Source organism: Penicilliopsis zonata (assembly GCF_001890105.1).
Source record: "Penicilliopsis zonata CBS 506.65 unplaced genomic scaffold ASPZOscaffold_13, whole genome shotgun sequence".
Lineage (NCBI taxonomy): Eukaryota > Fungi > Ascomycota > Eurotiomycetes > Eurotiales > Aspergillaceae > Penicilliopsis > Penicilliopsis zonata.
This window is the reverse complement of record NW_019208922.1, coordinates 95,777-108,612: the sequence shown is the minus strand read 5'-3', so window position 1 is coordinate 108,612 and position 12,836 is coordinate 95,777. Positions and strand designations below refer to the sequence as shown.

General features: G+C 50.2%; 5 protein-coding genes across 5 annotated transcripts; 2 read left to right on the top strand and 3 right to left on the bottom strand.

Moving 5' to 3' along the window:
- Window positions 1-93: 93 nt before the first annotated feature.
- ASPZODRAFT_134623 (hypothetical protein) lies at window positions 94-1,221 on the bottom strand. The gene is made up of 3 exons (XM_022723583.1): window positions 1,060-1,221; window positions 664-996; window positions 94-605 (listed from the first exon to the last, which is right to left on the bottom strand). Exons 1-3 carry the CDS (start codon window positions 1,180-1,182, stop codon window positions 219-221), a joined length of 843 nt encoding a protein of 280 aa, XP_022579051.1. The 5' UTR covers window positions 1,183-1,221; the 3' UTR covers window positions 94-218.
- On the bottom strand, window positions 1,212-3,101 carry ASPZODRAFT_134622 (hypothetical protein). Its single transcript, XM_022723582.1, has one exon. It carries the CDS (start codon window positions 2,794-2,796, stop codon window positions 1,675-1,677), a length of 1,122 nt encoding a protein of 373 aa, XP_022579050.1. The 5' UTR covers window positions 2,797-3,101; the 3' UTR covers window positions 1,212-1,674.
- Window positions 3,102-3,490: 389 nt separating this feature from the next.
- Window positions 3,491-8,970, bottom strand: ASPZODRAFT_144509 (hypothetical protein; the record flags this gene model as incomplete). Its single annotated transcript, XM_022725013.1, has 3 exons — window positions 3,491-5,599; window positions 5,655-5,924; window positions 5,977-8,970. 3 exons carry the CDS (start codon window positions 8,968-8,970, stop codon window positions 3,491-3,493), a joined length of 5,373 nt encoding a protein of 1,790 aa, XP_022579049.1.
- Window positions 8,971-9,288: 318 nt separating this feature from the next.
- On the top strand, window positions 9,289-11,487 carry ASPZODRAFT_134620 (hypothetical protein). The gene is made up of 7 exons (XM_022723581.1): window positions 9,289-9,730; window positions 9,797-9,871; window positions 9,947-10,023; window positions 10,081-10,239; window positions 10,297-10,416; window positions 10,468-11,312; window positions 11,371-11,487. Exons 1-7 carry the CDS (start codon window positions 9,703-9,705, stop codon window positions 11,468-11,470), a joined length of 1,404 nt encoding a protein of 467 aa, XP_022579048.1. The 5' UTR covers window positions 9,289-9,702; the 3' UTR covers window positions 11,471-11,487.
- A 188-nt stretch (window positions 11,488-11,675) lies between these two features.
- On the top strand, window positions 11,676-12,716 carry ASPZODRAFT_134619 (hypothetical protein). The gene is made up of 3 exons (XM_022723580.1): window positions 11,676-11,830; window positions 11,896-12,242; window positions 12,303-12,716. Exons 1-3 carry the CDS (start codon window positions 11,786-11,788, stop codon window positions 12,349-12,351), a joined length of 441 nt encoding a protein of 146 aa, XP_022579047.1. The 5' UTR covers window positions 11,676-11,785; the 3' UTR covers window positions 12,352-12,716.
- Window positions 12,717-12,836: the final 120 nt, after the last annotated feature.

Genomic DNA, 12,836 nt, shown 5'->3' with positions numbered 1-12,836 from the left:
CTTGACATAATCCCAAAGGAATATGATATGGATTGCCTCTAGGTTGCTTCTACAATTTATTTGGATTGTGGGAGTTATAGACCCAAAAGGGCAGACAATCATCAATCGTCATCATTCATTTCTCGCTGGGTCAGGCTTGCCTAAGTAGCTTGTCTTAGGAGTAGAAAAAACACAGAGCGTGAGTCTAAATAGAGTATGTAGCCCGCTAGACTGACTGTTTACAGTCTCGGCTTGATAAACTGGCCACCCTCCCAGGTCTCGCCAGCTTCCAGGGTCTGCCAGCTAGCCACCGAACCGGCCTCTACACAGATCATGTTCTTAAAGCCCTCGTCGGGAGCAAAGTCAGCCATTCCTTTTGCCTTGTCGGCCCATGGATTCCAGACCACGACGTCATCCAGCGCCTTGCGCGTGATCGAAAAGATGGGCTGGTCGTCGTCCGCCGAGGAGATCACGACGGGGACTCCGGCGTCCAGAGCTTGGTAGACCCGGTCTGTCTCCTGGGTGATGGCCAGTGATGGAGAAGTCTCAGTGTGAATGCTCGCGTTGAGAACCTTGTCGACATACGTCTTCGACTCGAGGCCCTTGACGCGGATTTTGGAGATATCCTGACACCCAGAGTTAGTGGGAGGAAGAAAAATGAACCATCGGGAAGGAGGAACATACATCGATCTGGAAATAAGTGTGCAGGAGAACCTTGAACTCAAAGTTCTGACTACCGTTGTTCTGCACCCGGAGAGAGGTCTCCAATCCGTCTTTGGTAAGCATGACGCTGTACACGAGCCCGAACTCATACGGCCACGCCTTGCGGGACTCGTCGCTCAACATAGTGTTGGAAAGGCCAAAATCGAGCGTGACAGACTCGTTGCTCTGCTTGCGGTCTCCCTTTCCAAGCGACTCCGACGAGGACTTGCCCAGGAACTCCCAGTTCGAGCTGCGTGCGAACCCATGTTGCGGCAGGGCGGAGGTGGCATGATTCTGAGGGGGAGGACCGAAGACCTAGAAATTTAAATCAATAAATCAATGGATTATTTATCGTGGCGGGTAGGAGATGACACTCACCGGAAACACGACAGGGATACCTCCGCGGATGGGCTTGGAGCCGTCCAGGATAGCCTTCTCACTCAAGAAGAGCTGCTCCTTGCCATCTGCAAGCTTCCAGGAGGTAACCGTCGCGCCGTACATGTGAACAGTGACCGACTCTCCCGTGGGCAGAGAGGCCTCGACGATATTCTCGCGGAACGACACTGTAGGCTGGGGGAGCGACGTGCCGACCCCAATCGCAGAGGGTTTCTTGCTACGCTCCATTGAGTTCCGCCTGGCGTATCAGACGATCGGGCTAGTTGCAAATTGAAATTCAACCAGATGTTCTGGCAGAGAAAGAGGACAGTGGCAAGGAGGACAGCTCACTTGGCGGGGGATGCGGGGGTCAGGAGAAAGGCGGACATCGTCACCGGCGGGGCTCTGGAAGGTGCTCGTGTTGTTTTGGGGCGGCGGTGACTTGGACATTACTTCATCTCCTGTCGACTTGTCTTTTTCTCAGCATCGCTCTACTTTTGACATCGTTGCTGTGTAGAATTACTGGTGGTACCTGTTGTATCTGTCGAAGAATGCTAATTTAGAACAGATTGGATAATATTCAATACTAACTACTAGTATTTACAACACCACCACCGCTCATCCATGCTGCCACATAACCGTCGTATTGCCCTCCAAGCTGACATTCTCGATACGGCGGATCTCATCCTGTGAGAGTTTCCAGCCTAGCGCCTGTATGTTCTGTTCAGTCTGCTCGGGGCTGCGGACTCCAACCACAGGAATCACACCTTTGTTGATGTTGAAGTTTAACGCCACGGCGGCCATGGGAACCTGTCTCTCTTCGGCGATCCGCTTCAGAACGTTGAGCGTGGGATCCAGCATATGCATCGGATAGCTGCTGAAACGGTATGTCCGCTGAGGCTCGTTGAAGCGAGAATACTTGCCCGACAGACGGCCGTTGGCCAAGGAGGCGTATCCTTGGAAGACGATGCCTCTCTGGCGGCATTCATGGATCAGACCATAGATCTCCGGATGTCGCCGGAGGATGGAATATTCGCACTGGTTGACAGCCAGGGGCACATTGTGCTGGGCCAATGCGTCCGCCATCTTCACCATCTCTTCTTTGCTATAGTTGGCCACTCCCACCGTCTTTGCTAGGCCGAGATGCACGCATTCAGCCAACCCCTGGGCGACGGTCTCGATGTAGTTGATATGGATAGGGCCGTGGACAAGATAAACGTCCACATGATCGAGGGCGAGGTTTTCCAGGGATTGTCGCAGCTTTTTAACAGGCCCCTGGGCCTGCAACAGCACGTTGGTCAAATCCGGAAACGCCGCCCATTTGGTCTGGATGACAAACGAGTCCCGTGGCATCCCCTTGAACAACGACCCGCAGATCTTTTCACTCTCGCCGTCGCCGTACTCCTGCGCTGTGTCCACAAAGGTCAACCCGGCCTCTTGGAGTTTCTTCCATGCCGCTTGGAGCCGGGGAAGATCCTTCTCCCGATCGTACTTGAAGGTTGCCTTGTCCCCCCAAGACCAGGCGCCGATGCACATGTACGGGACCTGCACATCTTCTTTGGCCCCCTTCAAGGTCACCCGGCTAGTGGCCTCTACTGGAGTCTCTTCGGGCAGGATGTAGGCTGCTTGGTTGAGGGCCGGATCAACTGGCTTGGGATGAGGCGAATGCACGCCCTCTGTTGCTGACATCCCAGTGGCCAGGCCGGTTTGAAAGGCATATTGTGCACCTGCAACTGCCATTATTTATTGCTAGTGTGTTTCTTACTCTAGATTGATTGAAAGAGAAAATACCCGTTAGTAATTCCAGACTGAGTCCCGGTTGGCCTCCTCTCTTGATATATAAAACAATAAATGCTCTTAGACGGGCTGAAATGCGTCATTTGCCATCGCGAAGAGGCGAGTCCGCCCCGGAACTTCAACCCGCTATCAAATTGAAGGGAGAGGCCTTTCGCAAACACTGGCTATGGCGGTGCCCTTGCCACTATGGCGAATCTGGGGAGACCCTGGGAATCCCTCTCCGGTAGCCAAGTAGCTAGATCAGTTATCCACCAGCATATTGCCTAGTAGACAGAGTATGAATGACAGCATTCAGAAAATAATAATGTAATATTGAAATCCATGCATGATTGAAAAGCACCTTTCCACAAACCCATGACAGTTACCATATCCTTTTCCTTCTAGTCAGGAAGACACATGCTGAGGGTCACCCAAGCGGTATCGAGACACAACCAAACAAGACAAAAAAATGAAAAGAAAAAAAAAGAAAACAATGCTGAGAATGAAAAGGGCGGTTTTGAGAATAATAGATGCAGATAGACCCTTTTATCGACAATACGCACAAGGAACAGGGGAAAATAGGAAAAGAAACCTCTCCCCTAGTAGGACAGAGCAAGTAAAGTGAATGAATCAACACCATCGCTATGCGCCAAACCAACTATTCCACATGCCTCTTAGAGGCCTCATGCATTTCCACGCGAATATCAAATAGCAAATCGTCGATCTCTCGCAATGCCTCGCGCCCAAAGTTGGCCTTCTTCACGTCTCCCAGAATCTTTCGAAGAGAATCCAAAATATTGGAGCCGGAGACCTGCGTCCCAGGTGGAATGGTTTCACCTGTTGGCTTCGAGGTAGGAGGGCCCATGTGCAACCCGCCAATTTCTTCGGCAAAAGACACCTGAGTGTCGTGATTCTCGGGCTGGGCGTCTCCCATCTCCACATCATCTGGTATGGCGTTGGCAGGTTCGGTCTCTGGGTCGAGATCCTCCGCTACCATCGTAATGGCCACGTGGTCGCTGGCATAGTTTTGTTCCATCTCGGACTCTATGGATCCAAGTCTATCTCCATCGTCCTGCACCAAATCTTCCTGAAGTGTGCTGTTATGATCCAACTGAGTCTCTTCTACCACCGACGCCTCTTCCTCTAATTGAGGCTCTCTCTGCTCTTCTGTATATAGCTCGCGGCTTGGAGATTGTTTGTTTGCTTTGAGAGCATCTTGTTTGCGGTGTCCTCGCTGTGATCTCTTTCGTGTAGACTGTTCCTCCTTCACCGGCGAAGCAGCATCTGGATCGAGGCGTGCAGAGCGTCTCCGTTTCTTCGGAGACTGTTTTGATTTTTGATGCTTGATCTCGACCTGCTCTTGGGATTTCTCTCCGAGAACAGCAACGCCGGTTGACTCGGTACTGTCAGTCTTTTGCATTTTCCGCCGCTTGGTGCCTTTTGTAGTCTTAGACGGTGAGACTTCAGGTACAGAAATCGGATCCAGCGCTTGTTCGGAGATAGCTGTGCTCACGTCCGATTTGGCATTCGCCGTAGTCGGTTCAGTTATTGGAATCGCCTTTGAGGATCGACTCTTGTTTGCCTCAGGTGTGGCCATCGCCTCCTCAGCTTGTCGCTTTCGCTTTCGTGTAGAGGGTACGCTCTGAACAGGGTTTACAGGCCGTTCCATATCTTCATTGATAGACCTGTTCATCAGGCTCATGTCGTTTTCCAGTTGAGAGGCAATTTGCATTTCCATATCGTCGCTAGACGAGTCTGGGTCGTCCTTTTGAATAGCAACGACTGAAGAGTTGCCATCAAAATCATCGGTCAGGACAGGTGGAGCTATCTTCTTGGCAGATTTTTTGGACATAGAACCCTTGATTTTAGAACTCGACTTCGCCTCTGGGACAATTCCATTGGAGCTCTCTCCTTTTGGGGTTTCCGTTGGCTCGTTTGAGGCGATAGATTTCCTTTGCGATCTTCGACGGCTAGAAACAACTGGCTTGACGGTGGGGGTGCGCTCATTATCCTCGGTTTCGTCATCAGCTGAAGGCTCGACCACGTTACCATTCACCGTATTCTCGTTGAGCGAATTAATCTCGCGGACCGATACCGAAGCTCGAGTCTTCTTCTTGCGTCTCTTGCTATTGGAGGCCTGAAATTCGGGAGGTGATGATGGAAGTTCTTCATCAAGCAGAGACTGGTTGGTACTGATTGGTAGCGAAACAGAGAGGCTCGACCCGGGAGTCGGAACATGACTCCTAGTACCTGGGGTAGGGGATGACCCAAGGAAGTTGTCTTCGAGATCAGCAGAGACGGCTGCGATTGTGGGGGTAAGAGGTGTCCCAGTCGAGCGCTCGAGATTGGAGAGGATACGCAAATGCGGAGGGGTGCGAAAGCCCAAGTTTCCGGGAGTAGATGTAGCGGGGGATGACCTCAGACCCTCAATCATGGTGAATATGTTTTTACGGTCCATATCTTCATGTACTTGGTTTTCCGCCTGCCGTGGTTCGATATCCATCGGCGAGAAATCATCCATAGCTTGGCTGATCGGAACAGGCTCTGGCTGTGAGCCACTGCTGACAACAGCAGATTCAGTCGACTGTCTGAGCTGTAATGCTGAGGATAGGCCATCCTCTCTGGTGACTGGAGATGAATTGAAACCGGTAGATGCTGATGAATCAAAGGAGTCTTCGACAGCGGTCCTCGCCAAGACCTTCCTGGGCAGCCCATCCTTACCTGCTTTAGACTGCTCATTAGATAGAATAGACTTTGGAAGGTTGGGCTGTAGAATTGGTTAGTCACCAACGTCAACATAAGAAGGGCCATGGAACGCATACTTGTAAGCCCTTAGATGGTGACAACCCCGGAAGTTTAACCTTGGTGTAAGGCTCCAGCTTCCTCAGCGCCCGCAGTACCCTTTCAGGATACTCCAGTTTCTCTTGGAGGCCAAAAGAGCTGTTCCACATTTCGATAAACCTCTTGGCTATGTAAACGTGTGAAGACTCCAAACCAGAGTAAGTAATCGTTTCAAATCTCCGCAGAGACAGTGTGTCATGAGGAATAGATGTCTGCAAAATATTCAAAATGGCCGATGACAGGGCGCGATACTGGTAAGGATTAGTATTCATCATTAAGACCCTGATAGCAAATTTCTCTTACGGCAGTCAAGATTCTGCTCTCTACACCACGTTCTGGAGTCAGTTGATGCGTTTCATCTTCTAACCATACGCCAAGAGGCTGCTGGAGGGTTTCAAGAACCGCGGAACGAAACGCTAATGCACCCGACCCCAGAAGGGAAGTCAGAGATTCGATGAAGTCAGCAAGCTCGGCGGTTTCGGAAGGTTTGAACTGCTCGTAAGATTGTTGGAGTGTCTTCTCAGCCAAATTGGCCAGATTGTGAGGGAACAGTAACGATTCCTGATTCAATGGACTGGAAGAAGCGGTGTTATTTATTGTCTCTTGACCATTTGCTTTGTTGTGGTGGAAGAAAGGGATTGACAGCGACTGGTGAAGGAGTGCAGTTGAAGGCTTGTAGGCGTTTTGGAGGGGGACCCGCACAACACGTTCCGCAAGGGGCTCGATGATCATCGTCGCAATGGCCCAATCACCTCGTTCAGTTCTAAGGACTCGAACAAATGAATCAAGTAATTGACCCCATTCTCGAGAGGCATCTGGAAACTGCAAACCGGAGTCAAGTATTTTGACAAGGTTGTCGTAATCACGGGCAACAGTGCCATCTCGCTCCCGAGCCGATTCAATTGGGCAGGAACACAGACAATCCACAGCCAATTTAGCTGTTGTTTTCCAAACAATCTGGGTGAAGGTAGGCAAGTCAAGAGAGCCTGGCTCATTCGGAACCAAGTCAGCACATTGTCGAAGAAATTCGAGCCGTGAACCTCGAGACACCTTGCCGATGCAAGCCGCCTCGAGGGTACCATCGATTAGATGGACGTAAGATTGTACAGGCTCCGAAATACCGCTAACATCACTGACGAATCGAAGAAAATGTAGAATGGGTATATCTAGTTTGGTGTCTGGTCGCGGGTGACGGTGCGTTGGCGTGTTGGCGGCCTGAAAAGATTCGTCACCAGTTTTTAGGAGCAATTTCTCGGTAAAAGATATACTGCCCGTGGACACAATCATGGCGACGGATAAGAAACGGAATCGATCGAAGAATTTATCCACGCAGCGGTCTCCACTGGCGTTCAACGCCGACGGGCCTGCAATCCAAAGGCGTTGGAGAAATCCAAGGACGCTGGCAACAGCTTGCATAGACTCTGTGGATGGTGTGATCTCTTTGCTTGATGCATTTGACAGGGCTTTGGACAGGCTTGTCCAAGCCGTGGAAATATTAGAGCTCTCAGGTGCCTCGTCGTTCCATGTGGATGATTTAAGAAGGTTTTCAAACACCTTCAAAATGGAGGTAATTCGTGTCCTAGTCCACCGGTAGTCAATTGAGGGGAGCTCATCTGGAACAAGCTTGTTCGTCTCGTTAATCCGGCTCTCCGACCAAACCTTTGCCTGCGGACTCCATAGCAGGAACGCTAGCACCTGGGAGACCCTGTCGCTCAGGGCAGGAGTAGAAATCAGGATAGTTGACGAGGGCACAGCCACGTATTCATCCCATACAACATCTAGTCGTTGGTGAGATACGGATGGCCGGAAGGCGTAATACAGCAGGTTGTAATAGCTGGACAAAGCCAGCTGGCTGGGCTGGGTCCCTGACTTGTCCTGCTTTTTCCGGTCAAACTGGGACATGATCGGCTTGCTTAACATCTTCAAGACCGAGGAACTAGTTGCCTCGTTCAGGGCGACAACATATACAAATCGGTTCCAGCCGATTATCGCCTGAGCCTTGATAGCTGACTCACTGCAGTTGAAGCATTTTTGGAGAACCAAAACCCATTCCTTGAAATGTTCCCATTGGTCGACGCTCAACTTCTTACTTCCCACAAGGAGGATGATAATACTCCAGATCTGGGGAACGTGAACACCACTTTCTAGAGACGCCATCATTCGGGACATGCGTTCGCACACCTCAGTCACCAGTTTCCTAGTTTTCTCGATGGGGCGATCAAGAATATCTCGGATAGTTTTGGAGAGTATCGGGCTGGGGCCGAAAGTGGTTGAGATCTGGAAACCAAGTGATATCGCTTTCAGTCGAGTATCCTTGATATGATGAAGCAGTCCCGAAATCAAATGCTCCATCCACAGAGATGACTGCGCGAGAAATGCCCCCTTTGATTGGCTGAGAATGCGTTGATATGTACTCAGTCGATGGAAAACCGCTGCGTTGCCACTGACTCGACTCGTGATATCGTGTAAAACTGTGAGCAACCGTGTGATTCTAGCGTTCGTCATGATCTTGACACTGAAATTTTGCGTTGATAAGATGTGCAGATGGTGTACCAAGATTGACTTGGAGGCTTTGGCTTCATGTAGAGCAGTAATCGAATAGTCGACGAGGAAGGTCTTAAAATCATCTGGAAGTTGGGCGGAGATCTCTGGGTGCCATACCAGCGCGATTGAGAGTTTCAGCGCCTGTATCACTAGATTCGAATCTATTGGACCCCCGTTCTCCAGCTTTCGGGTAGCATCTCGCTGTATATACTGCGTAAGCGGCACCAGGTTGCCAGAAATTTCCTGCGCTGTTGGAAGACCATCGTATGCCTTCAACGCCCCCAACAGATGCATATATGCATCAAGCCGGCCGCTCGGCGCCTCACCGGCCAGTTCCCGCAAGGCTGACTCCAACAACATGACAAACGACTCGGAGGTATACGGCGTGGTCTGGGACAAGCTCACGGGGGCGACGGCCGAGTTGGTAGTCTTCAATATCGATTTAGCGGGCTTGCACTCGTTCGACGGCGGCAGGACCTTAAGATCAGCCATCGGTTTGAGGACTGAGCTGCTGAACGTCGGAGGCTTGATATATTTGGTCCATGGCGAAAAATTCACCCTCTTCGAGTGTCGACTCGACAGGGCGCCTTGCGATCCGTTCGTCGAAAACGGCGAATCCCCAGGGGTCTGAAACGTAGGCAGCAGCTCGCCGGGTCTCTCCCTCTCGTCTGTTGCTGTGTTTGAGAGAGCGCAAGATGTTGTCCTCGGTGGAGTGGGCGGACGAGCAGAGATCGAGACGACAGCCTCCACCATATTTCTTCACCTCAGGGTCGAGACGGGAGCGAGATCAGCGAGAAACAAAGGCTGCACAGCCAACAGCACATTGCGGTCGAGGCCTCTTAACACAAAAAGAACCGTTTCATCGCCCACAGAGGTGCTCTTGCTCTCGTCTCAACTCGCTAGCCCGCAGATCCTCCTGGGGCAGCGCATGGGCCCCAAAGAGCGACGCGAGATCGCGACCGTGGCTCAAGTACGCGTAAAGTGGCTAGTGGCGCGTCCTGTGCCTGAGGCATCAAGGCACACACCCAGGAGACCGCAAAAATACAGCCATTTCGAAATGTAATGGATTCCGACTGTCTGACTGAAAATGCTATTCGGCAGAAGGATGAACCGTCTGGTCTTTGAACTCGCCTTATGACCGTCATTTTGCACCAGATCGTCGAGCTGTTGTGGGGTTCCTAGCTAGTGACTGACCATCCAGTTCGTTGTTGAACTGGAGCTTGACGATGGCCTTACGTTCCCCGCTTGTCTTGTCTGGACTCCAATCCCCCTGACCTCGGGCACTCATTCCCAGGCTGTAAATGCCAGGTTCTAGCTGTGATCTCGCTGCTACATGCTGTGACTCTCTGTTGCTTAATTTTTATCTCCCGACAGTCCTGTTTTTCTCGCCATTGCCAGACAACTTGATCTGCTCGGAAAGGTGCCCCGCCGGTGGTGTCAGGGCCTGAAGTTTACCCCGCGAGATTCAGCATATGCTAGAGCGTCATGGATCCTTCCAAGATGAATGGGGCGGGTATGGAATAGCCCCTATCAATCTGTGTGACCATTTACTAATCTAGCGCTTCTATGCATCGGATAGAAAAGCTGCAGCAGGTTGCTCAGTTGCTGGGTTCACTGGAAAAGGATATCAAGGGAAAAAATCTCAGCTCTGCCCGTACGTCAGTCACGAAAAAAGAAAGAATACTATCCAGGCCTTGTTCGAGTCTGACCCATCTCTTGATTCATACAGAGCGAGTGCAGATTCTGCTAGCATTGCGACTGCATGGCACAGACCCTCGGAACGCAGATCCAATATATTCGAAGAGCGTATGGCTGTTACGATCTCGGCATGGCTACAAAATTTGATCTGATACATTTCTGCAGGGGATAGAGATACTGGTGAAATATGGCGTGGATGGGGAAACGGCCGATGTTCGAAGGGCAGCGTTACGGTGCGTTGCGAACGCGTTGCTCCTGGATGAGAAGATGCGCCAGGTTTTTGTGGACACCGGATACGGTGGTAAACTCGCCGAGCGATTGAAGGTATGATTTTTCAACCATGGTCTTGCGTATATTATTAATTTTTGTGTTGTATGAAAGTGCGACAACTCCGAGGACGAGATGGTCACAAGTCGAATTCTGTTTCTCTCAACCTACGACACAACGTTGGACTTTGAAAAGCTCATTAGAGAACACTCTCTTGGTGACAACATCAACTATGTGAGCTTACTAGATCCCGTTTTACATAGCTAGGCATGCTCATCATAGTAGCAAATCGCCCGACACGCCAAACAGTTTCCTAAAGGAGGGAAGACGCTCTCTCAGATCGACGAGCTAGCACTGATAGATACGCTGAAACTGATATTCAACATCTCCAAAATCTATCCAGACTTGGCCGATACCTTTACGCCTTCTATACAGTCCATTTTCAAGATTATCAGCCGCATAGATGATGTGCCTTCAAAGCCACTGGATGGTTTGACGGGCTACTTGATCAATGCCCTATCGACGCTTGACCTCGAAGGCAAAAAGGGGAAAAAGCTCGACAGCAGTGCTCTGTTTCCCAAATTCAACCAGAACTGCAATGTGGACAAATTGATCAACATTCTGGATCAGTCGGTATCCATATACAAATCCGACGATCTCGAGGCCAAAACCATCCCTCTCTTCTATGCATTGATCACTATATTTGAACTTGCACCCGACGGCCCCCGCAAGTATATGCAGTGGCTTCTTCTACCAGAAGACAACGACCGAAGCCAACCTATTGGTCGTTCTGACACGCTATCCTCCAAGCTTCTGCGACTCTCAACTAAGCCCTACCCCAAACTCAAGACGGCCATCTCTGAGCTGATGTTCGTACTTTCCGGTAAAAATGCAGAGAACCTCACTAAAAACATTGGTTATGGTTTTGCGGCCGGTTTTCTTGCATCCCGCGGCATGGAGATACCGCAGACTGCCGGGGAAGCATTCGCGACGAACTCAAGTGGATTCAGTCCGGATGTGAATCCGATTACCGGTCAAAGATGGGCCGCGGAACCGAAAGATCAAGAGCCGCCCATGACAAATGAGCAGAAGGAGAGGGAAGCAGAGCGCCTCTTTGTCCTTTTCGAAAGGTATGGCTCACCTCATTTCGGTGGTTATTGGTTTTATCCTCGCTAACGTTTTGTACAGAGCCAGGGCGAATGGTATACTCCAGGTAGAAAACCCTGTAGCACAGGCTGTCCGTGAAGGGAGGTTCGAAGAACTGCCTGACGACGCGGACAGCGACTAGCTTTATTTTTGGCCGACTTTTTGAGAAAATCATATACAATATCTCTCATGCAATGTCTTCTAGATCTCTCCAACTGCAAGCCAATTAATTTGCCAAGAATATCACTTGTACCTGTAGTAGCTGATGACGTACCGAGCGATCTTCCAGCCGTGGCGGGGTTCTTCTCGTAACCGCTCGAAAACTCTCCGCCCGAAAAAAATTATCTGCGGGGCAACGAGAGTCTGGTCTGAAGCCTTTTATTCAACATTCACGGCAACATCTATTATTTTACTTGAGAATTCTTCAAACCTGAACCCTAGATAACATACCAGCAAAATGTCGGAACCGTTCGATCCCGAGAAGGCGGAGAACTTGGAGGATGTATGTCTTCACACGCTCTTATCTCGCAGACCTGTGATGGGAACCAAACGCTGACATGGAGTTAGATGGAGAAGCAGTTTGCCGTAAAGGCGGTGGAACACCTGATGACATACTGGGCGATCCTTGAGAAGGTCCGCGGCTCTCAGCTGCGGTTGACACGGATGGACGATGAAATTTACGAACACTTCAAGAAAGAGTTCCCGGACTTTGACCCTGCGGCGACGCTCAGCGAGGACGAAATGAAGAGCAAGGAGGGCAAGGAGAAGTGGCGCAACTTCATGAACCAGTACGAGAAGACGATCAACGACTTCAACTTCGGGACGATCATTCGCAACAGCCCCAAGGTCGAGTACGAGCAGGACACAACCATTTTTGGTCTGCGGATGCAGTTCTACGCGATCGAGATTGCCAGGTAGATTCTCCCAATCTGAGGTATTTGAGGGAGTTTCCAAACTGACGTTTTTTTCCTTAGGAATCGCGCGGGTCTCAATGATTGGATCTACGAGAAGGCCAACTCATAATGTCACTCTGGCCATATTATTCTTGCACAGTCCATTTTAAATCGTCCTTCTCGAGCACGTCTTAGCTAGCTTTGCTTTGACCCATCGGACATAGCGGCATCACGGCGTTTCAAGAGACAAAAAGCGAGTCAGGTTGTACTCTACGCCGGTTTCCATGAATGAGCGCTTGACGTGCTCCTCCTATCTTTCCCGCATCGTCTCGACCATATACCCCATACTTGTGTTGTATTTCTTTCCAACGGGGGAACATTAAAGGATATTTTCTTTGAAAAATTTAGATCGAGATGTGTAGTGTATATGTACATACTCTATTTCTGTCAGAAATTCGCTAGCTGGGTGGTACAACTACCACAGTTGACTGAGGATACTAGTTGATTGTGTCGAGTAGGATAACATGTACTTCGTACTCTTTTCATTCCATTCTCGAAATTTTTCTTCCAGAACACACAATGTTCGAATCATACTCCCCATCACTTGAGTCAAAT

Coding starts and splice junctions, on each gene's coding strand:
- ASPZODRAFT_134623 (XM_022723583.1), bottom strand. CDS start 1,182: ATGTACGGCGCGACGGTTACCTCCTGGAAGCTTGCAGATGGCAAGGAG. Junction 997..1,059: donor GTATCCCTGTCGTGTTTCCG/GTGAGTGTCATC, acceptor TTAAATTTCTAG/GTCTTCGGTCCTCCCCCTCA. Junction 606..663: donor ACACTTATTTCCAGATCGAT/GTATGTTCCTCC, acceptor TCTGGGTGTCAG/GATATCTCCAAAATCCGCGT.
- ASPZODRAFT_134622 (XM_022723582.1), bottom strand. CDS start 2,796: ATGGCAGTTGCAGGTGCACAATATGCCTTTCAAACCGGCCTGGCCACT.
- ASPZODRAFT_134620 (XM_022723581.1), top strand. CDS start 9,703: ATGGATCCTTCCAAGATGAATGGGGCGG. Junction 9,731..9,796: donor TTCCAAGATGAATGGGGCGG/GTATGGAATAGC, acceptor TGCATCGGATAG/AAAAGCTGCAGCAGGTTGCT. Junction 10,240..10,296: donor AACTCGCCGAGCGATTGAAG/GTATGATTTTTC, acceptor GTTGTATGAAAG/TGCGACAACTCCGAGGACGA.
- ASPZODRAFT_134619 (XM_022723580.1), top strand. CDS start 11,786: ATGTCGGAACCGTTCGATCCCGAGAAGGCGGAGAACTTGGAGGAT. Junction 11,831..11,895: donor AGGCGGAGAACTTGGAGGAT/GTATGTCTTCAC, acceptor ACATGGAGTTAG/ATGGAGAAGCAGTTTGCCGT. Junction 12,243..12,302: donor TACGCGATCGAGATTGCCAG/GTAGATTCTCCC, acceptor TTTTTTCCTTAG/GAATCGCGCGGGTCTCAATG.